Raw genomic sequence first — 19,901 nt, 5'->3', positions numbered from 1 at the left:
ATTTGAATATTTAAAATCCAACTAAACATTTAATTGAATGATTTATTCTAAATTTTCGAATTTCAACCTTTCAAATCCCACATTTCCAAATTTTTTAATTTTCAAATTTCAAAATTACAAAATAACAAAATATAAAATTCCAAAATTCTGAATTTCCAAATTTGCCAAATTTTCTAAATTTCCAAATTTCCAAATTCCGAACGTCGATTTCTAAAATTTCGAATTCTAATATTCCGAAATCCAAAACATCGAATTTCAAAATTTCCAAATTCCAAAATTCTGAATTTCAAAGTTTTCAAATTCCAAAATTCCCAAACCCTATATTTTGAATTCCAAATTTCCAAAGCCTAAAATTTCGAATTTCAAAATTCCCAAACCCAAAATTTTGAATTCCAAAATTTCGAAACCCAAAATTTTGCATTCCAGTTTCGAAATCCAAATTTTCGAATTTCAAAATTTCGATGTCCAAAATATGAAATTTCCAAATTTCTAAATTCCAAAATTTTCAATTTCAAAATTCCAATATTCCAAAATTCCGAAATTCCAAAATCGCGTATTCCAAAATTCCGAATTCCAAATTTTCCACTCCATAATTAAAAATATTCAAATATTCAAATTTTTAAATATAAAAATCGCATCTGAGCAAAATCAAAAATATTTAATACTTGAATGTTCGAAATATAATACTACATCAAGCGCAACAAAAAGTTCAGAAGTTTCAAATATTGAAATATCCAAATATTCGAAATCTAAGAAAATATTCAATCCAGGCATACCACCTCGAATATTCGGTTTTACAACCACGGTTCGTGGTTGCCCTCGATTTACGTTGATTCGTGAATTTCGGAATAAAAACTCAATAGTTCTTCACTGAAAGCAAAAAAACTCGGCACGACGCGATCGCAGAATTTTTTTTCAGAATTTTTTTCAATTTCGATTTCATTCTCTCGGCAATAATTACGAAAACAATGCCTGCCGTGTTTCGACGTTTCTCTTGGCGTATCGACGATGTTCTCTTTCGCTTTTTTTCCCCGTTCGCAAGCACAATAAAAGTCGAAAGAAAAGAACAAAACGGGTCGAGAGGGCGTGAAAATGGGCGAATGCATTGGTGAAACTTTAACACGTAATCTAACCACGATATTCGTCTACGAAATGGTTTAAAACTGTCTTCGATTGGTAGCGAGGATGAAAATAGTAGGTCGAGCGGCACTTGACAAATCTCTTTCGCCTGGCTCTCGATATTTCGTTGGAATGTTTTGTAGAAAAATCAACCACGTCCCGGGATGTGAACGTCGTTTCGTACTTTGCGAGAATTTAAATAAGATCGAGACGAGTCGAGGACAGATATCGCGTAAGATGATTGTGAATCGACGTGGCTCTTTCGAAGCTTCAGACTGAAGGAACCTTTTTGCGTATTAGATTTATTTTATAAGGCACGTTTTAGTGCGGAAATCGCGTTTCCTACGTGGCGGGAAAAAATACCACGGAAGAGGAAAATATTCACCTCGTGTTGTTCCAGGTTTTATGTTATTTAACTCTGATTTTGTTGAGATTTCTACGAAATTTTGAATATTTATCGAATGAATTCAAGTATTTGAATATTCGCATAAATCGAATGTTACAATGAATTCAAGTATTCGGTTGTTCGAATGAATTCAAGTATCCTAATTTTGAAATAAATTCAAGAATTTTAATATTAAAGCAAATTAAAAAATTCTGAAATTAAAATAAATGCAAGAATTTTTAAATTTAAATCAATTCGAGGGTTTGACTATTCGAATAAATTCAAGAATTCATATGCATGAATACATTCAAGTATTCATATGTTCGAATAAATTCAAGTGTTCATATGTTCGAATAAATTCAAGAATTCATATGTTGGAATAAATTCAAATATTCATATGTTCGAATAAATTCAAAAATTTTTAAATTCAAATAAATTTAAGTATTCATATGTTCGAATAAATTCAAGAATTCATATGTTGGAATAAATTCAAATATTCATATGTTCGAATAAGTTCAAAAATTTTTAAATTCAAATAAATTTTAGTATTCATATGTTCGAATAAATTCAAGAATTCATATGTTCGTATAAATTCAAGTATTCATACGTTCGAATAAATTCAAAAATGTTTAAATTCAAATAAATTTAAGTATTAAAACATTTATATTTGATATAATACTAAATTCGAAACTCAAATATTTCAAATAAAAACCTTGAATTTAAATTCGAACTCGAAATCATTCAAGTTATCCCAACAATTGAACCGCGTAATCAAACTTCCACGATTCTACCTCTCGTAACGACGAAAGTTTTTCACTTTTGTGCGTCGGAATGTGACTTCATAACATCTGAAACAGCAGACGGAAAATAACTGTGAAATGAGAAGTTATTTTCTTGACATTGTTCTAGCTTGGAAATTATTTAACTTGCTTCTTCCAGTAGCGAAGGTTTTTAATTTCGGAAGATCAAATTACGACTTTATAACACGTAAAGGAGATAACGCTCCAAGTGAAGCACTACAGAGCTCCAACTTGTTGAAGATCGTTAAGAAGTTGAATTATTCCTTAACTGAAGTATTAATTAAAGACATAACGAAGTAATATTTTACCGTTGTAGTCTAAATTGGAGAAATTTAACTATAACTTCCAAAATATGCATTATGACTTACTTTTTTATTAACGTATTGAACTAATTAATAATATTACAAAATAATTTACTTAAATTAATTAAACATGTGTTATTACACGATATTATTCATTGAATTGTTTTCAAAGTGTTATATATTTTTAGACAGTAAATTAGTGCCTTTGACAATATTTTTATTTCACTATTTTGGATCTTTATTATATACATGATTTATTAACACTTCTTTTATGAAATATTTTTACTGCACTGATTAACTAAGGTAAATAATAAAAATATCTTACAACACAAAAACAATCAATTTCCCAATTTCCCAAATTTCTATTATCCCAATTTTCCAATTACTCAGTTTCCCAATTTCCCAATTACTCTGTTTCGCAATTTTCCAATGGCTCAGTTTCCCAATTTCCCAATTTTCTAAATTTCCAATTTTCCAAATTTCCAATTTTCCAAATTTCCAAATTTCCAAATTTCCAAATTTCCAAATTTCCAAATTTCTAAATTTCCAATTTTTCAATTTCCCAAATTCCCACTCCTCTAATTTCTCAATTACCCAGTTTCACAACTTCCCAATTACTCAGTTTCCCAATTTCCTAAATTCCTAATTTCCCAATTTTCCAATTACTCAGTTTCCTAATTTCCCAATTTCCCAATTCCCTAATTTCCCAATTTCCCCATTTTCAAATTTCCCATTTCCCAATTTCCCAATTTTATAGTTATAAAAGTTACTCAAAAAATTATTTTTCATAATTGCAGTTAATTTCTTATCATTACAAACAATATGTATTTATATGAATTATAATATTTATGTACTGTATTTTATAACCAGTATACTCGTACCTAAATCTTGTATACTCTAATGAATTTTCTTGCCAGCAATAATTAAAGAAATTTTTTATTATACTATCTGAAAACGAAGAAAGTTACATCTCTTGAAAAAATTATTTAAACAGAAAATTATTTTTATGTGTATCACCAGACAGTACCACGAAATATCTTTCAGAACAGGGACAGCCAACGTGTTAATTATATTATCAGTTCAAATATGTACATAAAATCGAAGATGTGCTCACTTTACTAATTAAACACGAACTAAATGGCGCGTTATTAATAAACAATCACGAATAAAAATCACGTCCGAGCATGGCAAAGTGTTTGAAGGAAACAGATTTTCAATGTTGGGCTTTGGTTGGAAAACTCGTGAATTTTTCACAGTATAGAAAATCGATACGCGGGATATTGCGATTCTATCGGCAAACACGGATTACGCTACGCCTGCTCGTATAATCCGCGAAATGGACGATTAATAACGATCGAATATATGTACACGTTGTACGGATAACATACGAACCGTAGTATTCAAACTCATAACACGGTCGAATCGAACTTCACTAAATATTTAGATACAGTCTCGTTCGACTGAAGGGATCTCATACTTTTTCATTTTTTTTCGATTCAGTCATTATCGAAACTGTATTAGTGGAGATATTCGAGCCATCGGTCTATACGTTGCTATTTATATTAGTGATTGATTCAGAAATTTAGTGTGTTTTATGTTATTTTTGTACTGGGGTGCGATATAGGGTTGATTGGCTAAGAATAAGATGGGGGGTTTTAGGATAAGTTCTTATTATGAGGTTCTTGTATTGGATGCTTAGCAATTTTTAGGTTTCCAAGTTTTCAAGTTCTTAAGTTTGCAAATTTTCTAATACTGAGATTTGCAGAATTTCTTATTTCCTAATTTCCCATTTTCCAAATTTTCCAGTTTCTCCACTTCCCAATTTTCCCATTTCCAAATTTCTCAATTTCCCAAATTTCCCAAATTTCTCAATTCCCCAATATCTCAATTTCCCAATTTCTTAATTCCCCAATTTCTCAATTAGTCAGTTTCCCAATTTCCTAATTTCCTAATTTCCCAAGCTCCTAAATCCCTAATTTCCTCATTTCCCAATTTTCCAATTTCTCAAATTCCTCAATTCCCAATTTCCCAAATTCTCAATTCCCCAATTTCCCAATTAGTGAGTTTCCTAATTTTTCAATTTTCCAGTTTCCTAATTCCCCAATTTCCCAATAAGTCAGTCTCTCAATTTCCCAATGTCTCAATTAGTCAGTTTCGCAATTTTCCAGTTTCCCAATTTCCCAATTATTCAGCTTCCCATTTTCCCAATTTGTCAATTAGTGAGTTTCGCAATTTTCCAATTTCTCCACTTCCCAATTTTCCCATTTCCAAATTTCTCAATTTCCCAAATTTCCCAAATTTCTCAATTCCCCAATATCTCAATTTCCCAATTTCCTAATTCCCCAATTTCTCAATTAGTCAGTTTCCCAATTTCCTAATTTCCTAATTTCCCAAGCTCCTAAATCCCTAATTTCCTCATTTCCCAATTTTCCAATTTCTCAAATTCCTCAATTCCCAATTTCCCAAATTCTCAATTCCCCAATTTCCCAATTAGTGAGTTTCCTAATTTTTCAATTTTCCAGTTTCCTAATTCCCCAATTTCCCAATAAGTCAGTCTCTCAATTTCCCAATGTCTCAATTAGTCAGTTTCGCAATTTTCCAGTTTCCCAATTTCCCAATTATTCAGCTTCCCATTTTCCCAATTTGTCAATTAGTGAGTTTCGCAATTTTCCAATTTCCCAATTTTTTAATTTACATTGATTTATGTAGATTACAGTCTCTTGTCTTCCAGCTTAGTAGAAAATTAGCAAACCTCATCATGTATTCTTTCATATAGATTTCTTCTGGCGACGAGTTGGAATAAAATTCACACTCTACTAACAAAATTTATAAACTCGAATAATAAAATCATTCGATTAAAAATAACCTTCAAAAATCGTCTCAAGTTGCCTACCAACTCCCATTCATCAAATAAAATAAAAGTAATAAGAACAAATACAAAATATAATCTTTTGATCTTGGACTAACTGTCACTAGAAAATAGTTCTTTACAAAACAATATATCTTCCTGACTTTCCATAAGTAATTACGTAGTCTGTATATCATACATGCATGCCTACCGTACGAATACGGGAATTTCATGAATCGTGCAACAGTTCCGCGGAATGACTAAATGGTTATGGACGATAGATAAAATAGACGCGAGTAGTTTGTACGCTGTAGCCGTCGTCGCTTTAATGCAGCACGTGAGTCGCCTGGTTGAAGGTGTAACGGGTTCGATACAATATTCGGAGCTGGCCGTTCGGTCGGTCGACGTTGTGAAAGAGGTCGAGGAATTTCGAGGTCGAGGATAATGTGGAACGCATCGATGACGGTCTCGGGTACCGTTTAACCCTTTCGCTGCCTGCGACGGACAGCGAGCCGATTGGACTGGTTTCTAACGAAATTGCTTGTACATATGTTGCTACGAAATAATGTGGACTCATTCACTTACGCAAGGTTAATGTACGCATTAGCTATCGTATACTATTAGTGAACAATTATTTATTTTTTTTTATTGACGAATTTATCGAAATGGTCATATGTAATCGACTGTAAATTGAAATTAATTATTTACGGAGAAATGATGAAAATTTTTAGGACTCATAATGTTGAAATAGTGATATACACTGACAGATTAAAGAAAATTAAAAAATTAAGTATATATGTTCGTATGTCATATGTAACATATGTGACCATTATTGCAAAGTCAGTTAAATTAATTATTTACGGAAAAATGATGAAAATTTGTAGGACTCATAATGTTGAAATAGTGATATACACTGACAGATTAAAGAAAATTGAAGAATTAAGTATATTTGTTCTTAACCCGTATGTGACGTATGTGACATATGTGACATATGTGACTATTGTTACAAAATCAGTTATATTAATTATTTATGGAAAAATATAGAAAATGTTTAGGGTTCATAATGTTGAGAAGGTGACATACATTGATAGATTGAATGAAATTGAAAAATTAAATATATTTGTTCTGAACTCGTATGTGACATATGTGGCCATTGTCGCACAGTCAGTTAAATTAATTATTTACGGCAAAAACGAAAGAATTTTTTGAGGATTCATAATTTTGAGACAGTGATATGCACTGACAGGTTAAAAGATGAAATTTGGAGATTAACCTTGATCTTATATCATATGTGACATATGTGACCGTTGTACCAAATCCAGTTGAATTAATTATTTATGGAAACAACGGAATTTTTGAGGATGCATAAAATTGAGACAATGATATGCATTGTCAGATTAAAAGATGAAATTTGAAGATTAACCTTGATCTTATTTCATATGTGACATATGTGACCGTTGTACCAAATCCGGTTAAATTAATTATTTATGGAAACAACGGAATTTTTGAGGATACATAAAATTGAGTCAATGATATACACTGGCAGATTAAAAGATGAAATTTGAAAATTAAGTGGCCTTGATCTTGTATCATATGTGACATATGTGGCAGTTGTCCCAAATTCAGTTGAATTAATTATTTGCAGGAAAAATGGTAGCAATTTTTGAGATCATGACACACACTCGCATATTAAAAAATAAGTTTTTTTTCTGAAAATCTGGACTTCTAAAAATTTAGATTTTAAAATTAAAAAATGTTGATATACAAAAATCTAGAAATTTAAGAATTAAAAATTTTTAAAATTTGCGATTTGTAAATTTGTGAACTTAAGAAATTCAATAATATTGAATTTACTGAATCTGAAGATTTCAGAATGTCAAAATTTACAAACTTGTAAATTCAAAAATTTATAAACTATTTAAAAAATCTGCATGTGTGTTATCTCAAAGAAGCCGACATTTGACTCAAGTTTACGATCGTAATTCAAGTTTGCAACGAATCTAGATAAAATTCATAATCCGGTTTCGTAATAAAACTTGAAAGCACATGATTGAAGATAGCCGTCGACGAAGAATAACTTCAACTCGTGTAATAATTTATAGTCATCAAATAAGATGAAGTTCTACGAGATATAAATATCAATACTAAACTAACCAAACCGGTCAAAATGTCCGTTTAACTACTTTTCTATTTTGAATTACAAAGTGTACAGTGACTTTCTTGAAGTTTGCGTTGATTTCCATCAAGATAAAGCATTAATGCACACGTTAATCTATGTTTTATGCTTCGTTTATTTATTCTTCAACTTCGCTTTTAATTTCCAGGTAAATGTACGTTGTACACGTGTAAGTACCTTTACTGATATCGGCGTACTTATTAATGTGAAGCATCCTTATTAAGTTTTATCGGAAACAATTAAAAAAATTTTTGCAAACGTTGTAATTTTTATCTGGTTATTTTGTTATCAACTATTTGTGCAATGTAATGCAATACTTTTATGTTACAAAAGTATATATATGATTTGCAAAAAGAATTGGATGTGAACGCTGCAGAAGTTGCAACGATGACAAATTTAACTGGTCTCAAAATATTTGTTTTCAATTCTATTCCATGTATAATACTTGGTACTGATAACAAAATGGATGACTTAATCGTGAAGTGTATATACAGTTAGTATGTCCATAATGACTGATTCTGAAGAAATGATGTCACCTGTTCAATTCACAGAAAGATACAAGAAAATTGCCTCAGGATCAACTTGTCCAAAATTAGACACCTAATAGCAATTTACAAGTGTCTCATAATACGTATAGTAGCCGAAAATGATTATGTACTCAGCATTATCCGACAACTTAATCAAATCCCTTCAACTATCTACCTGTTTCATAAACATCTGATAGTTTAAGCTGTCTAACCGATTTCAAGTTCAACATCCATGTTGTTCGACAACATAATCAAATCCCTTCAAAAACTATCTGTTTCATAAATACGTTTGAACTTTGCAACCAATTTGGAGACGTCAGGAAACAGTATCCGACTGGTGTGTGGGAGATACATCTTCATATTAGGGAAGTTTGACCTCTGGACGCTCGGAGGCAGGATATCGTTAATTCAGGATCAGCGTCCACACTCGAATGCGATAACGATTCAATCTTACCTGGGTTGCTGTCGGCGTTCGAGCTAAAAAGCACGCACAAGCCCGTTTCATAGTTGACCGCCTGGCAGGAGTCGTTCGCCTGACAGGTCTCGAGGCAATCGGTGAGCATCAGTGTGCCCGGAATGGACTCGAGCATGTTCGTGGGCGCGCTGTACACGTAACCGGTCACCAACTCGAAACCGACCATTTCTGGGTCACACTCGTCGGAACCGGCAGATGGTCCCGTGTAATCCGGCCCAGAAAGACCCGACGGGACCGCGGAAGGGACCGGCTGGTCAGCACCGTGAGTCGACTCGGCGCCCGCCACGCGACCATACCTCGCGATCGCCTGCAGCAACAGCAACGTCGTGATGAATCTTGTCATCGTGCCGTTCTACCTGTCTCTGAACGTTTATCTGCAATCAGAAAATATGGCCAATTGATTGGCTGTGCGGCTTTTATGAAGTTCCGAGTTGTTACGACCGGAATTATCGTTTATGCCCTCAATACGAATTACGATTTTATATATTCTTTTGAACACGTCGCGGAATTGCTCTTGATCTTCATTATTTACTTTTATGATTTCGTAGTTTTTGCTAACTTTATTATAGCTCTATTAGTTCACTTAGGTATTTAGCTTTAGTTGTCTTTCTTGTCTTTTCCTTTACGTAAGCAACAGAGAGAAATTTTGTACAAAAAATTTGCAAATTTCTTGTAATAATTGCTTCTTCAGTTATTTAGTCATGAGTAAACTTTGAGTGAAATTGAATACGAGCTCCACATTTGAAGTAATTTGAAGGATTTTATAGCTTTATTAGTTCACTTAGGTATTTAGCTTTAGTTGCCTGCGAATCTTTCTTGTCTTTTATTTTACGTAAGGAACAAGGAGAAATTTTGTAGAAAATTGTCAAATTTTTTGTAATAATTGTTTCTTCAGTTGTTTAATCACGAGTAAACTTTTGAATAAAATTGAGTAAGAATTTCACATTTTAAGTAATTTGAGAAATTTTCCTAGATGTCTAACAGAGAATAGTGGAGTCCAGCACTATGTTCGTTGAATTCAATATTCGTCACATTTTTTGTCATGATTGACTTTGACAGAGAAATGGTTCGATATTTGTTGAGAAATACAATATTCGTCAGGATGAGTTTTATAAAAGCTTTTTTCTGCTATCTTTTAAGATTATTTTTAAATTTGTAGGCGTTCAGATATTCACTTTATTGGAGATTAAACCAACCATTCCCTTTCTCATTAATTTTTCTGGAAAATTTATTTTATGTTCGCTGGATTTAATGTTCTGTATTACATATTTTATATTCAATTTTCCCTACTCTAAATTTTGTATTACACATTGGATACTTCATGTTGTGTATTTTATATCCTTTATATATAATATTTTATATTTTGATATTCCTCATCGTATTTAACCCTATGACTTTTGTTAGAAAATATATTATTTGAACACCATATACTTTTGATGTGATAAGTATTCACAGGATCTGTCAATTTTAGTCATTGTATCAAAACGTAGATCTTGAAGAAATCTATTCAACAGCACGAGAGATATGTTTGAGTGATGCGTAATTTTTAGCCTAGATGAATAATAGTTAACTTTGGTTAAATTTGATAAATTCTTAACCATATAAGCGTTATATCACTTGAAATTTTAAACTCAAAGTTCACCAGAAAAATATTTATTTTTGTCGTATATTGACATGCACTGAACAAGTTATACTCGATGATTAAATGGTATGTGTAAAATAGTCACTGATTTGACCATACGAGATAAATTTTTGTTATACAAAGTGAACTTCTTCTAACTTATATTTGTTCTAATTATTTAACACTTGAATAGTAAAAAATAATTGTGAAATGAAAAATAATGAAAGTGTCTAGAGAGATACGAAAAGATTAACATAATCTTGTTCTGAATTGTATTCTCTTCAACTTGTTGCATCGTGTCAGAAATATACGAAATCGTGTACATCTTGATGCAACATATGAAATTACTATGATATGAAATTTTGTATTTCGTCAAACGTAAATGAATTACAAGTTCTTTTATTAATCTTCCATAAATTTTATAAATTTAAAACATTTATTTATAATTATTACTTATGAAAGTTCAAAATATATTTTCATTCAAAACTAAAAAATTCGTGTAACAAAAGATAAAATCACCTTTTCAAAAAACTCACTTTAAAAATTGTGTGCAAATGTTTCAAAATTAACAAACTTCGATGTATTACTTTTCTGAACGTATCATTTCTCTTATACTTTTCGTAAAGGAGGAATTTTTACTTTCATTACAATTATGTTCGAATATTACTCAAAATTGTTTCACATTTTACACATCAAAGATTTAATTATACAAAATGTCAGATATAAGATATTATAACTTTTTGATACATTTCATTTTCATTTAAAATTATTGATTATTTAAAATTTTATAATTTCAGTCGTATTTTGAATGATTATTTAATAAACGTTTATAATTTTATTTCAATCATATTTGAACAATTTATTAACATTTTATAAATTAACATAAATCATGTTTAAATAATTTACTTAACATTTTATAATTTTATTCAATCATGTTTAAATAATTTATTATTTGACATTTTACAATTTTATTTCCATTATGTTTAAATTTTAGATAGATTGCATTTAAACAATTTATCAACTCAAATTTTACAACTTCATTTAAGTCAGTCAGTTTGAGTCTGTTGCCACATTAGAAATATTTTCGTTGCGAAATATCGAATATGTATCTATTGACGTTTCGTGATAACTGATGGACACATACAGGACCCCGGAAACTAAGAAATTTGATGTTCACCGTTATAAGTTATGCAGTAACTGTAAATTTGAGAATACACTCCGTTAACTAAGAAGAGATAACATTGATTGTTTCTGAAGAACCGTTCACTCCTAGTCCATCTAAAATTCTCTTCAACTTCAATCTACATCTATCATAAAACCGAACAAATCCACAAGTTCACCGTAACATTTAACATTCATCCGTAATCATGCACTTGAACTTCAAGATTACTTCAGGTCGACAGATCCAAAACAACATTTCCACTTCTGCGTTTCAACATAGAATCAAACACAGACAGTGCTCGAACACAGAGATCTCCATTTCCATCAGTGCATACACAGTTCAGATATTAATCTCTCGAATAAGAAGCTACGATCGGGTGCTCCTGCGCAGTCGTCCACCCGCGTAAATCAAATCGAAATATTTCTACGCGAAGAGACACTTGATGACCTTACCTGGGTACTCGGTACCGAACGTAATCGCAACGAAGCAGAGGGTACCACAAGAATGTCCTTCCGCGCGAGAACTATCGGGTCCCAGGCAAAGAACTAGCCGGTCACCGCAGCCGAAAAGAAACCGAACGGTCCGCACCCGGGTCCACCGATCACAGATGAATCGCGAGCACGTGTAAGCACTTGGAAAATCGGCGACGATTTGCAATGATAATACGGACCTCGCGAGCACCGCGCTGCAGGGTATAACGACGTCGACCGGCTGGCTCTTAGGCACTGGGTACACCTGGCTGAACCTCGGCGCACGACTCTTCCTCGACCGAACGGTAGACCAAGGAGGGGGGGGCACTGGGACCGCTGCCGACTAAGGAGGACAGAACGGTACGCACAATTCGATCGCAGGTACGTCACCATTGAAAACAAGCCAACCTCTTTCTCACTTTGTCTCAAGACTATTCGACAACCTCCACCCGAATTCTTCCCCCATTCTCCATTTTTTCACGTACCCCGATCGACACGCGTACCCCCACCACATGTCCTTCGCGTACCACGGACCTCGATCTCGTTCACGTATGCCTGATACATCCACTCGAATTCTATTCTTGGGGGCAACGGTTTTTCGGTGCCCCCTCCGGGTACCACTGACGTAACCTTGCCTTGGGACGCCCACGAAATTTATGCCGGCCACGGGACATCGAACCTGACGCCCGGATGGGGAACCTGCTCCGCGTTCCACGCTTTAATCGCTCACTTCTGACGATAATGCAGGTTTTGTGTTTGGGAACAGATGGTTTTTGACGATTCTTGCGCGTGGGGCCTTTGTTCCTTTGCTTCGGCTGGTTGATTGATGGCTAGGTGCTTTTGTGGAGTCGTTTAGTTGGGTTTGGTTTTTATTCTGTTTTGCCTGGTGATTTAGATTGCAATTGGATGGCAATTTATTCTGCGGAGTTGTTTTAGGAAGTTGGCTGCTTACTCATTTAGTTAATATTGGGTTCATAGCTGCTTTTGAGGGTACCTTGAGTTAGGTGTGGTTGATCTGTTCTGGATGATTTGATGGCAATTTAGGTAATTTTGAGGATTCTTTGCAGGAGATTAATTACTCGTTTATTGTTAGTATTGAGCTAGTAACTCAGGTCATTTTGAAGATTCGTTATTTATTCGTTAGATCTTCAGGTGATAGTGTTATTTGAAGATTTGTTAAATTCGCTAGGTTGAGTCGATTCATTGTTTATTTACTGTCGTTGTTATTGGATCTAATTGTAAGTAATTTTTAGGACTTTTTGAAATGGATTTGATTCAATCGTTGTCCGAGTGCTTATGATAGCAGTTTAGGTGTTTCTCAGGATTCGTTGGATTGGCTTTAGTAATTGTTCTATTAATATTATTTGTGTAAATGATGATCAAGGACTTTTTTGAGGAATCTTTGTACTAGGTGTATTATTTATTAGTTTATTATTGGTGTTGGGTACCTAGATTACAACTCAGATAACTTTGACTATTAAAATTAAGCATTCCTAAGGTTCCATCAGATGGAACAGTTTTCAAACTGTATACATAGCCTAATACTTCATATATTTTTTATTTCATACAAACACATGGAAAAATAATCGTTTTCTACAAAAATAGAACTATTGGTTAAATTGTATAATACTATCCATTGTATACAAGATTCCCGTAATTACCACTGATTCTAACAATTATGTTTATATGTTGTATAAACATTCAATATTTAAAAACATATAAATAACAAAAGATCAATTTTACTCAAACTTGGAATGAAATATTAAGTTATTCGATAAAATAATAAAACCGAATTATATTTGCTCCCCCAGTTTTTAAATTTACAAAAATTATAAGATGACATAATATATTTTTTTAAATTGCATTATGGTATTTAAATTCGGTTTCGGTTATATTTGAAAAGACTAAAAAATTCGAAATTCTACGCCACATATTCCGTGTATTTCTGTACGAAGAATTCTTTCGTAAAGCAAGAAGGTATGTTCAGAACGCACTAACGGTAAGAATAATCGAACGGAGCACATTGCCAGACCACGCATCAGATTGCGGGCACAAGAAACGGAGGTAATTAGATTCTTTACGCCACAGTAACTCTGTTTCCTTTCCTCTGCCTAATTGTATGTCATAATTATTATGTACACTGTTACGCAAAATTATAATGTCACTTTATTTTCAGCTAGTGATAACACTGCTCTTCATTTTACTATCTTCAGGCGCACAGCATCTTTCCTTTGTAAAAAAAATTATTTGACAATTTTTAATTTTTTAAAAAAGGAACAAATTCTTTTTTTAATTTGTACATTTTCCTTTGTGATTCTTAGTTTTCATCTGTTCTTGTACATATTTTCTAATTTGGCAGAGGTACACATTCATTAATGAAAACAATCATTTATTTACTTACTAATTACTAAAATTGATTCTACTTATTAATTACTGCTGAAGTAATTAATTAAAAAATTTTGCTTTTCACACTGTTAATAAGGTTTCCAATTAACTTTTGAAAATTATTCTCTGTTGTAGTAGTAACGGCTTTTAATTGAATCGTCGAACACTTTCCATAATAATACCTTTTGTATAGTTAATGATCTGATTCAGATTTGGATGCAGCATACAGTTTTAACTCGTGTTGGAATTTCGTTCAAAAAGGAAAGGAAATACATTTTTTCCAGAAATAATGCAATTAATTTCTAACGAAAACAATTCGGTTGAAAAGAACTTAATTGAAAACAATTGAATTAAGCTAAAAACAATCTGACTGAAAACAATTGAATTGAAAATAGTTCAACTAGAAGAAATTCAATAAAAAAAGATTTAATTGAAAAGAATTCCATTCAAAATTTTAAATTAAAAATTAAAAGGAATTTTAATTAAAAATGAAGTTGTTGAGTAATTAATTTTTTTAATACTATCTGCAAGCTTTAAATTAAAAACATACCATTACTTCTTATTAACAATAAATGATAGCAGTATAATACACATGGACTCAGGTGAAAAAAGTATCATAAATATCCTTTTCCAAATTCTTTTTCTAAAAATATCCTACTTGTTCCAAAATTCATTCATTCAGAATGTGATATAGTGAAAAACACAAGTTACACAATAAACTATGATCAGATGACTTTTCTCACTCCTCTGAAATTGTTTAATATTATATTATGCCATAATCGTCAAAACAGGTCGTCACTCAGAATTCATCTATCACAATTGTTCAATCTTTCAAAACTACACAAACTTCATAAACTTAATTTCGTGAAATGTCGGACTACTTCATAATTCAACCCAAAAGGAATAAACTCCATTTTCATAAATATTTATTCTTGCAATAATATCATTTAAAAATGCAGGAACTCTACTTGTAATATTCCAGATTTCCTAGTAAGTTCAATATCCCTAACCAAAACGGTTGAAGCTACCTAGTAATCGAGTTCAAAAGGTAGCACAACGCCACAGCGCCAGCGAGGTAAAATTTTCGGCGTATCGCTGAAAACCTTCCTTGTGCATCGTCGGTTTTCTTTTTAACCAGCCTCATTACTTTTGTGGCAGAGCTGGTAATTACCGGGCGATCTAGAAACAGGGCGGATGACGAGTAGCACGACGACGAAACCGGGTGGGGGTAGAGAACAGGAAAAGCAAGAGATCCCAAAGAGAGCAAAATCGGGTGCACGTGTGAACAGTGCGACCTAAGCGGGCGTCGGTGTTCCATCGAACGTTAGGTATATATACACACTTGGCCGATTCACGCGATGCTTAGACGCTGTTCGACTCGTGGAACGAGCGGACGGGAAAGAAAGGGAAAGAAAGAGAGAAAGAAAGAGGAAAAGAAAGAGAGAGATGTAGCTCGTAGCACTCGTACCAGGTGCCTATACCATCTCGTCACCATGCTGGAATAACGGTGCCTGGATGTCTCATCGGGTTCAATCGCAATCGGCAATCTTCCGCCGCGGAATTTCGCTAGGAAACGACCATTTTGTCGTCTTGCTCGTCTTCGTCGATTTACGAGCAGCCGCTATTCGTCCGCCCTTGAGGAGCACTCTGATCGACCCAATAGCCCCCTGGCCGTGTCGTTTGATCCGTTGATGCGTGTCTTACGGACTCTAATAAAGTTACCCCCATTTTGTTTCATCCAACGCGTTACGTATCGCGATATTTACGGTTTCGTGCATTTCTTGACATTGTCATTCTAGAAATAGTCATGTGTGGATATTTTAGCAAATCATTTGTACAACTAGCCATATATAGATCCCTTTATATTTTGACCGAACAAATTATCGTATGTGGATCATTTAGTGCTTTAATTAGAATATATTTTAATATGTTATTCAGAAAAAGAGGTATGTGCATCTTTTTAACGTTTTGATTTTAGAAATAATCATATGTGGATCACTTATCATGTTGGTTTAGAATATGGTCGTATGTGGACCACTTAACATTTTGGTTCAAAGACTAAACTTATGTGAATGTGTTAACATGTTGATTGAGAGCATGGTCATATGTGGATTCTTTAATACATTGGATATAAAAACAGACATCTTTAACATATGCATTCTACAAATAATCATATGTGGATCATTTAACATTTTGGTTCAAAACTAGACATATGTGGATTTATTAACATGTATGTTTAGGATATAGTCATACATAGACCTGTCAATACATTGATTATAAAAACAATCATCTTTAACATATTCATTCTAAAAATAATCATACGTGGATCATTTAACATGTTGGTTTAGAACATGGTCATATGTGGATCGTTTAACATGTTGGTTTAGAAAATGGTCACATGTGGATCGCTTAACATGCTGGTTTAGAACATGATCATATGTGGTCTCTTTAATATATTGGTTATAAAAACAGACATGTGTACATCTTTTAACGTTTTGATTCTATAAATAATCATATGTATATCACTTAACATTTTGATTCTATAAATAATCATATGTATATCACTTAACATTTTGGTACAAAGACTAAACTTATGTGAATGTGTAAACATGTTGATTTAGAACATGGTCATATGTGGACTCTTTAATACATTGATTATAAAAACAGACACATGTAGATCTTTTAAAATTTTGATTCTAGAAATAATCATATGTGGATCATTTAACATTTTGGTTCAAAGAATAGACACAAGTGGATCTATTAACATGTTGATGTGTGTCTTACGGACTCTAATAAAGCTATCCCCATTTTGTTTCATCCAATACGTTACGTATCGCGACGATTCAAACGGGATACCTGAGTTATTGTTTCAATGCCAAAATTCAAGGTCTTTGATCAACGGTATATTTAACGATGATTGTCGATGTAATTGTTTCTATTCGACGGTAAAATGATGTCGAACTGTTCGATGCCCTGCAGATTGGATACGGTCATTGAACATTGTTACATGCTTCTAATAGCTTCTGCATTTGTAACTAATCGATGCAATTTATATAATTAGCTGCATTGCATAACGCTTAACTCTATGATTATACTAACCAGTTTAGTCACTGAACGAGCCTGACTAACTAGTTTAACTGGTATCGATTTAAATATTCAGTACAGATTACAATGTTATAGAAAGTGAATCGTTTTTCTGTATATGTACATGCGTTTTGTTTATAGGGGATGTTTTCCTTCGTTTCTATAATTTACTGGATGGACGTTGAATGCATTTTAAGTGCGCTTTGGTTTCATGTTCATTAACGGGTAGTATTTCGTACTCTACGACCTACAGTAATTTCGTTCGTGAGTCTTCAAGGATTTTGGGATTTTTTCAAGTATAAATATTTAAATGTTGAAATTATTAAATGCTTGAATTCTTGAAAGGACTTCGTGCATATAATAATTTTGCGGATCGTAAAATCGTTTTATAATTGTGGATGTGAAAGTATGGTGCAGTTTTGGTACTTATGATAACAAAATCAAAGTTGTTTGAAAGGAAACTGTTGACTGTTGACTAATTGATAAAAATAACCACAACAAGTATATTCCTAAAAAAGGACTGAAACAATAAAATTAATTAAAAAAATAGCTAAGACAAATACACAGACCAATTTTAAACAAATAACTCCTGTTAACAAACTAATTTAAAGAAATGACGAAAACAAACATATAATTTAAGAAAATAACTAGTCCAGGCAACTGGACTAATTTAAGGAAATATCTATAACAAACATATCAATTTAAAAAAATAGTTGGACCAAACATAAAGACTTAATAAAAACAAAAAGACTACTTTAATAAAATAATAAGAGAACAAATGAAACAACTGAAACAAATAGATTAATTTAAAAAAATTACTGAAACAGATTTAAGAAAATATCTAGAACAGACTAATTCAAAGTAAGTAAGTGAAAGTAGGCTAATTTAAAATAATACCTGAAAGAAGTAGGTAAACTAATTTAAAATAACGAAAGAGGTAATTTAAAAAATAATTAGAATAAATAAATAGACCAATTTTGAAAATGAACTAGAAGAAAGTAGAGCAATTTAAATGAAAAATAAGTCAATACGTGGTAGATCAATAACGCTAACGTTTTCTCATATTTAACGCAATTCCAAGCATTACTGGCATTTCTAAGTATCGCTAATGCTCACGTCAATGCCGTACAAGTCCTATTTCGATGTTCGAATTCTGGTACCAACCAGGAAAATAAAATACCGTAATGATAGTTGAACATGTAAGGAGGTTACCAGCGAATAGCGACCGGCCAATTGATATTCGTACGAGTGGCTAATACGATCGGATTATTTTAGTGGCCGCAAAACAGACAGTAGCCACCACGTTGTCTTGTACTAAGCGAATCGAATAGACGACGGTAATTCCGGGTGGAAATGGTACTGTTAGATTCTATTTATGTCTTCAGAGTAGGCCAATTAAAAACCTTTATCGCTCGCCTATTAGCTACTCGCCGCGCTAATCGCTCGATTAACATTCTTCTAAATTCATTAAGTTTCAATATCTTTTACCTTTTATGCACTACCGTATTCATTGATCGTTATCTTCTTTCTCAGACCCTTTTAATGCTAGTTTCACACCGTTGCCCTACAACTTTTATTTAGTCATTACAAAATATTTTTGAACTCGCAATTTTGGGGTTGGAAAACAGATCAAAATATTGAAATATTTTTTCTGCAAATTTTACATAAGAATATATTATAATTTATATTTTGAAACGAACAAATATTGTACCATAGGAAATATTTTTTGTGGTGCTTTATAAAATATGTGAATTAAATATGTAATATTAGATGTATAATTAAATATATGTTCTTTACGTTATTTATATTATGAGATATTTCTCACATTACACAGTGCATTCTTATATCATAAAAATATTAAAAACTGCACTTACATGCCTTAAAAGTCTAATAAAATTTTTACGTTAAAAAAATATTATGAAATATATTATATTATAAAAATATAAAATATGTGTGCATGTTAAAGAAAATTATTACAAAATAAATTTATATACCATAAACTACATTTTCATGTTATATTAATATTTACTATCAAAGTCATTGCAATTACATTTTGTTTTTTGCAGCGTTTATTGCTTTCCCACAGATCATAAATATTCGCAAATAGAACAACCAATTTTTTTCGTCAACTTTTTTAATCCCTCGCCACATAGTCATATATATTGTAGACTAAACTTCCATTTGTTTCTTTCTGTCATATATGTCATGATCATACCGCGCGTGATACATGACACGTCCCAGTTTTCTCAACAAATAAGGATTTAATTGATGTAAAAATTTTTTAGATATTTCCTACACGAACGGTATGCTTCGAAAGAGTAAAACAAAAGTTTCATGTATTCTGTTCGTAAAGTATCAGACTTTCAGAGTAGTAATATTATTAAAGGTCATAAATAGCGTTTTAGGTGTCATAAAAATTTATTACCAGCATCCGAAAGATGGCTGTATATTATCTAACAGTAAAACGCTCAGAAAATATTCAGGGATTAAGGCGAGAAGTGTATATTTAGTTATACGATCAAAAACGTGTATGAAATTTCAAGAAAA

The 19,901-nt window shown here is 32.4% G+C and overlaps 2 protein-coding genes across 4 annotated transcripts in view; one reads left to right on the top strand and one right to left on the bottom strand.

Moving 5' to 3' along the window:
- neo (ZP and PAN domain-containing protein neyo) overlaps nucleotides 1-19,901 on the bottom strand; it is a 474,339-nt gene that overhangs the window by 149,560 nt on the left and 304,878 nt on the right. Inside the window, exons 1-2 of one of the 2 annotated variants that reach the window (XM_003704807.3) lie at nucleotides 11,868-12,162; nucleotides 8,612-9,006 (exon numbers count right to left, since the gene is read on the bottom strand). In XM_003704807.3, the coding sequence (XP_003704855.1) occupies nucleotides 8,612-8,975 (364 nt within the window). In that variant the 5' untranslated portion in view covers nucleotides 8,976-9,006; nucleotides 11,868-12,162. Of the gene's footprint in view, nucleotides 1-8,611; nucleotides 9,007-11,867; nucleotides 12,163-19,901 lie in introns of those variants that run through there. The other variant, XM_076539810.1, reaches the window with a different exon arrangement.
- Atg16 (Autophagy-related 16) overlaps nucleotides 1-19,901 on the top strand; it is a 792,563-nt gene that overhangs the window by 517,772 nt on the left and 254,890 nt on the right. The gene's annotated exons all lie outside the window — the stretch shown is intronic.

Source organism: Megachile rotundata, chromosome 14, assembly GCF_050947335.1.
Source record: "Megachile rotundata isolate GNS110a chromosome 14, iyMegRotu1, whole genome shotgun sequence".
NCBI lineage: Eukaryota > Metazoa > Arthropoda > Insecta > Hymenoptera > Megachilidae > Megachile > Megachile rotundata.
The sequence above is the reverse complement of the archived record's forward strand: the minus strand, read 5'-3'. Positions and strand labels throughout refer to the sequence as shown.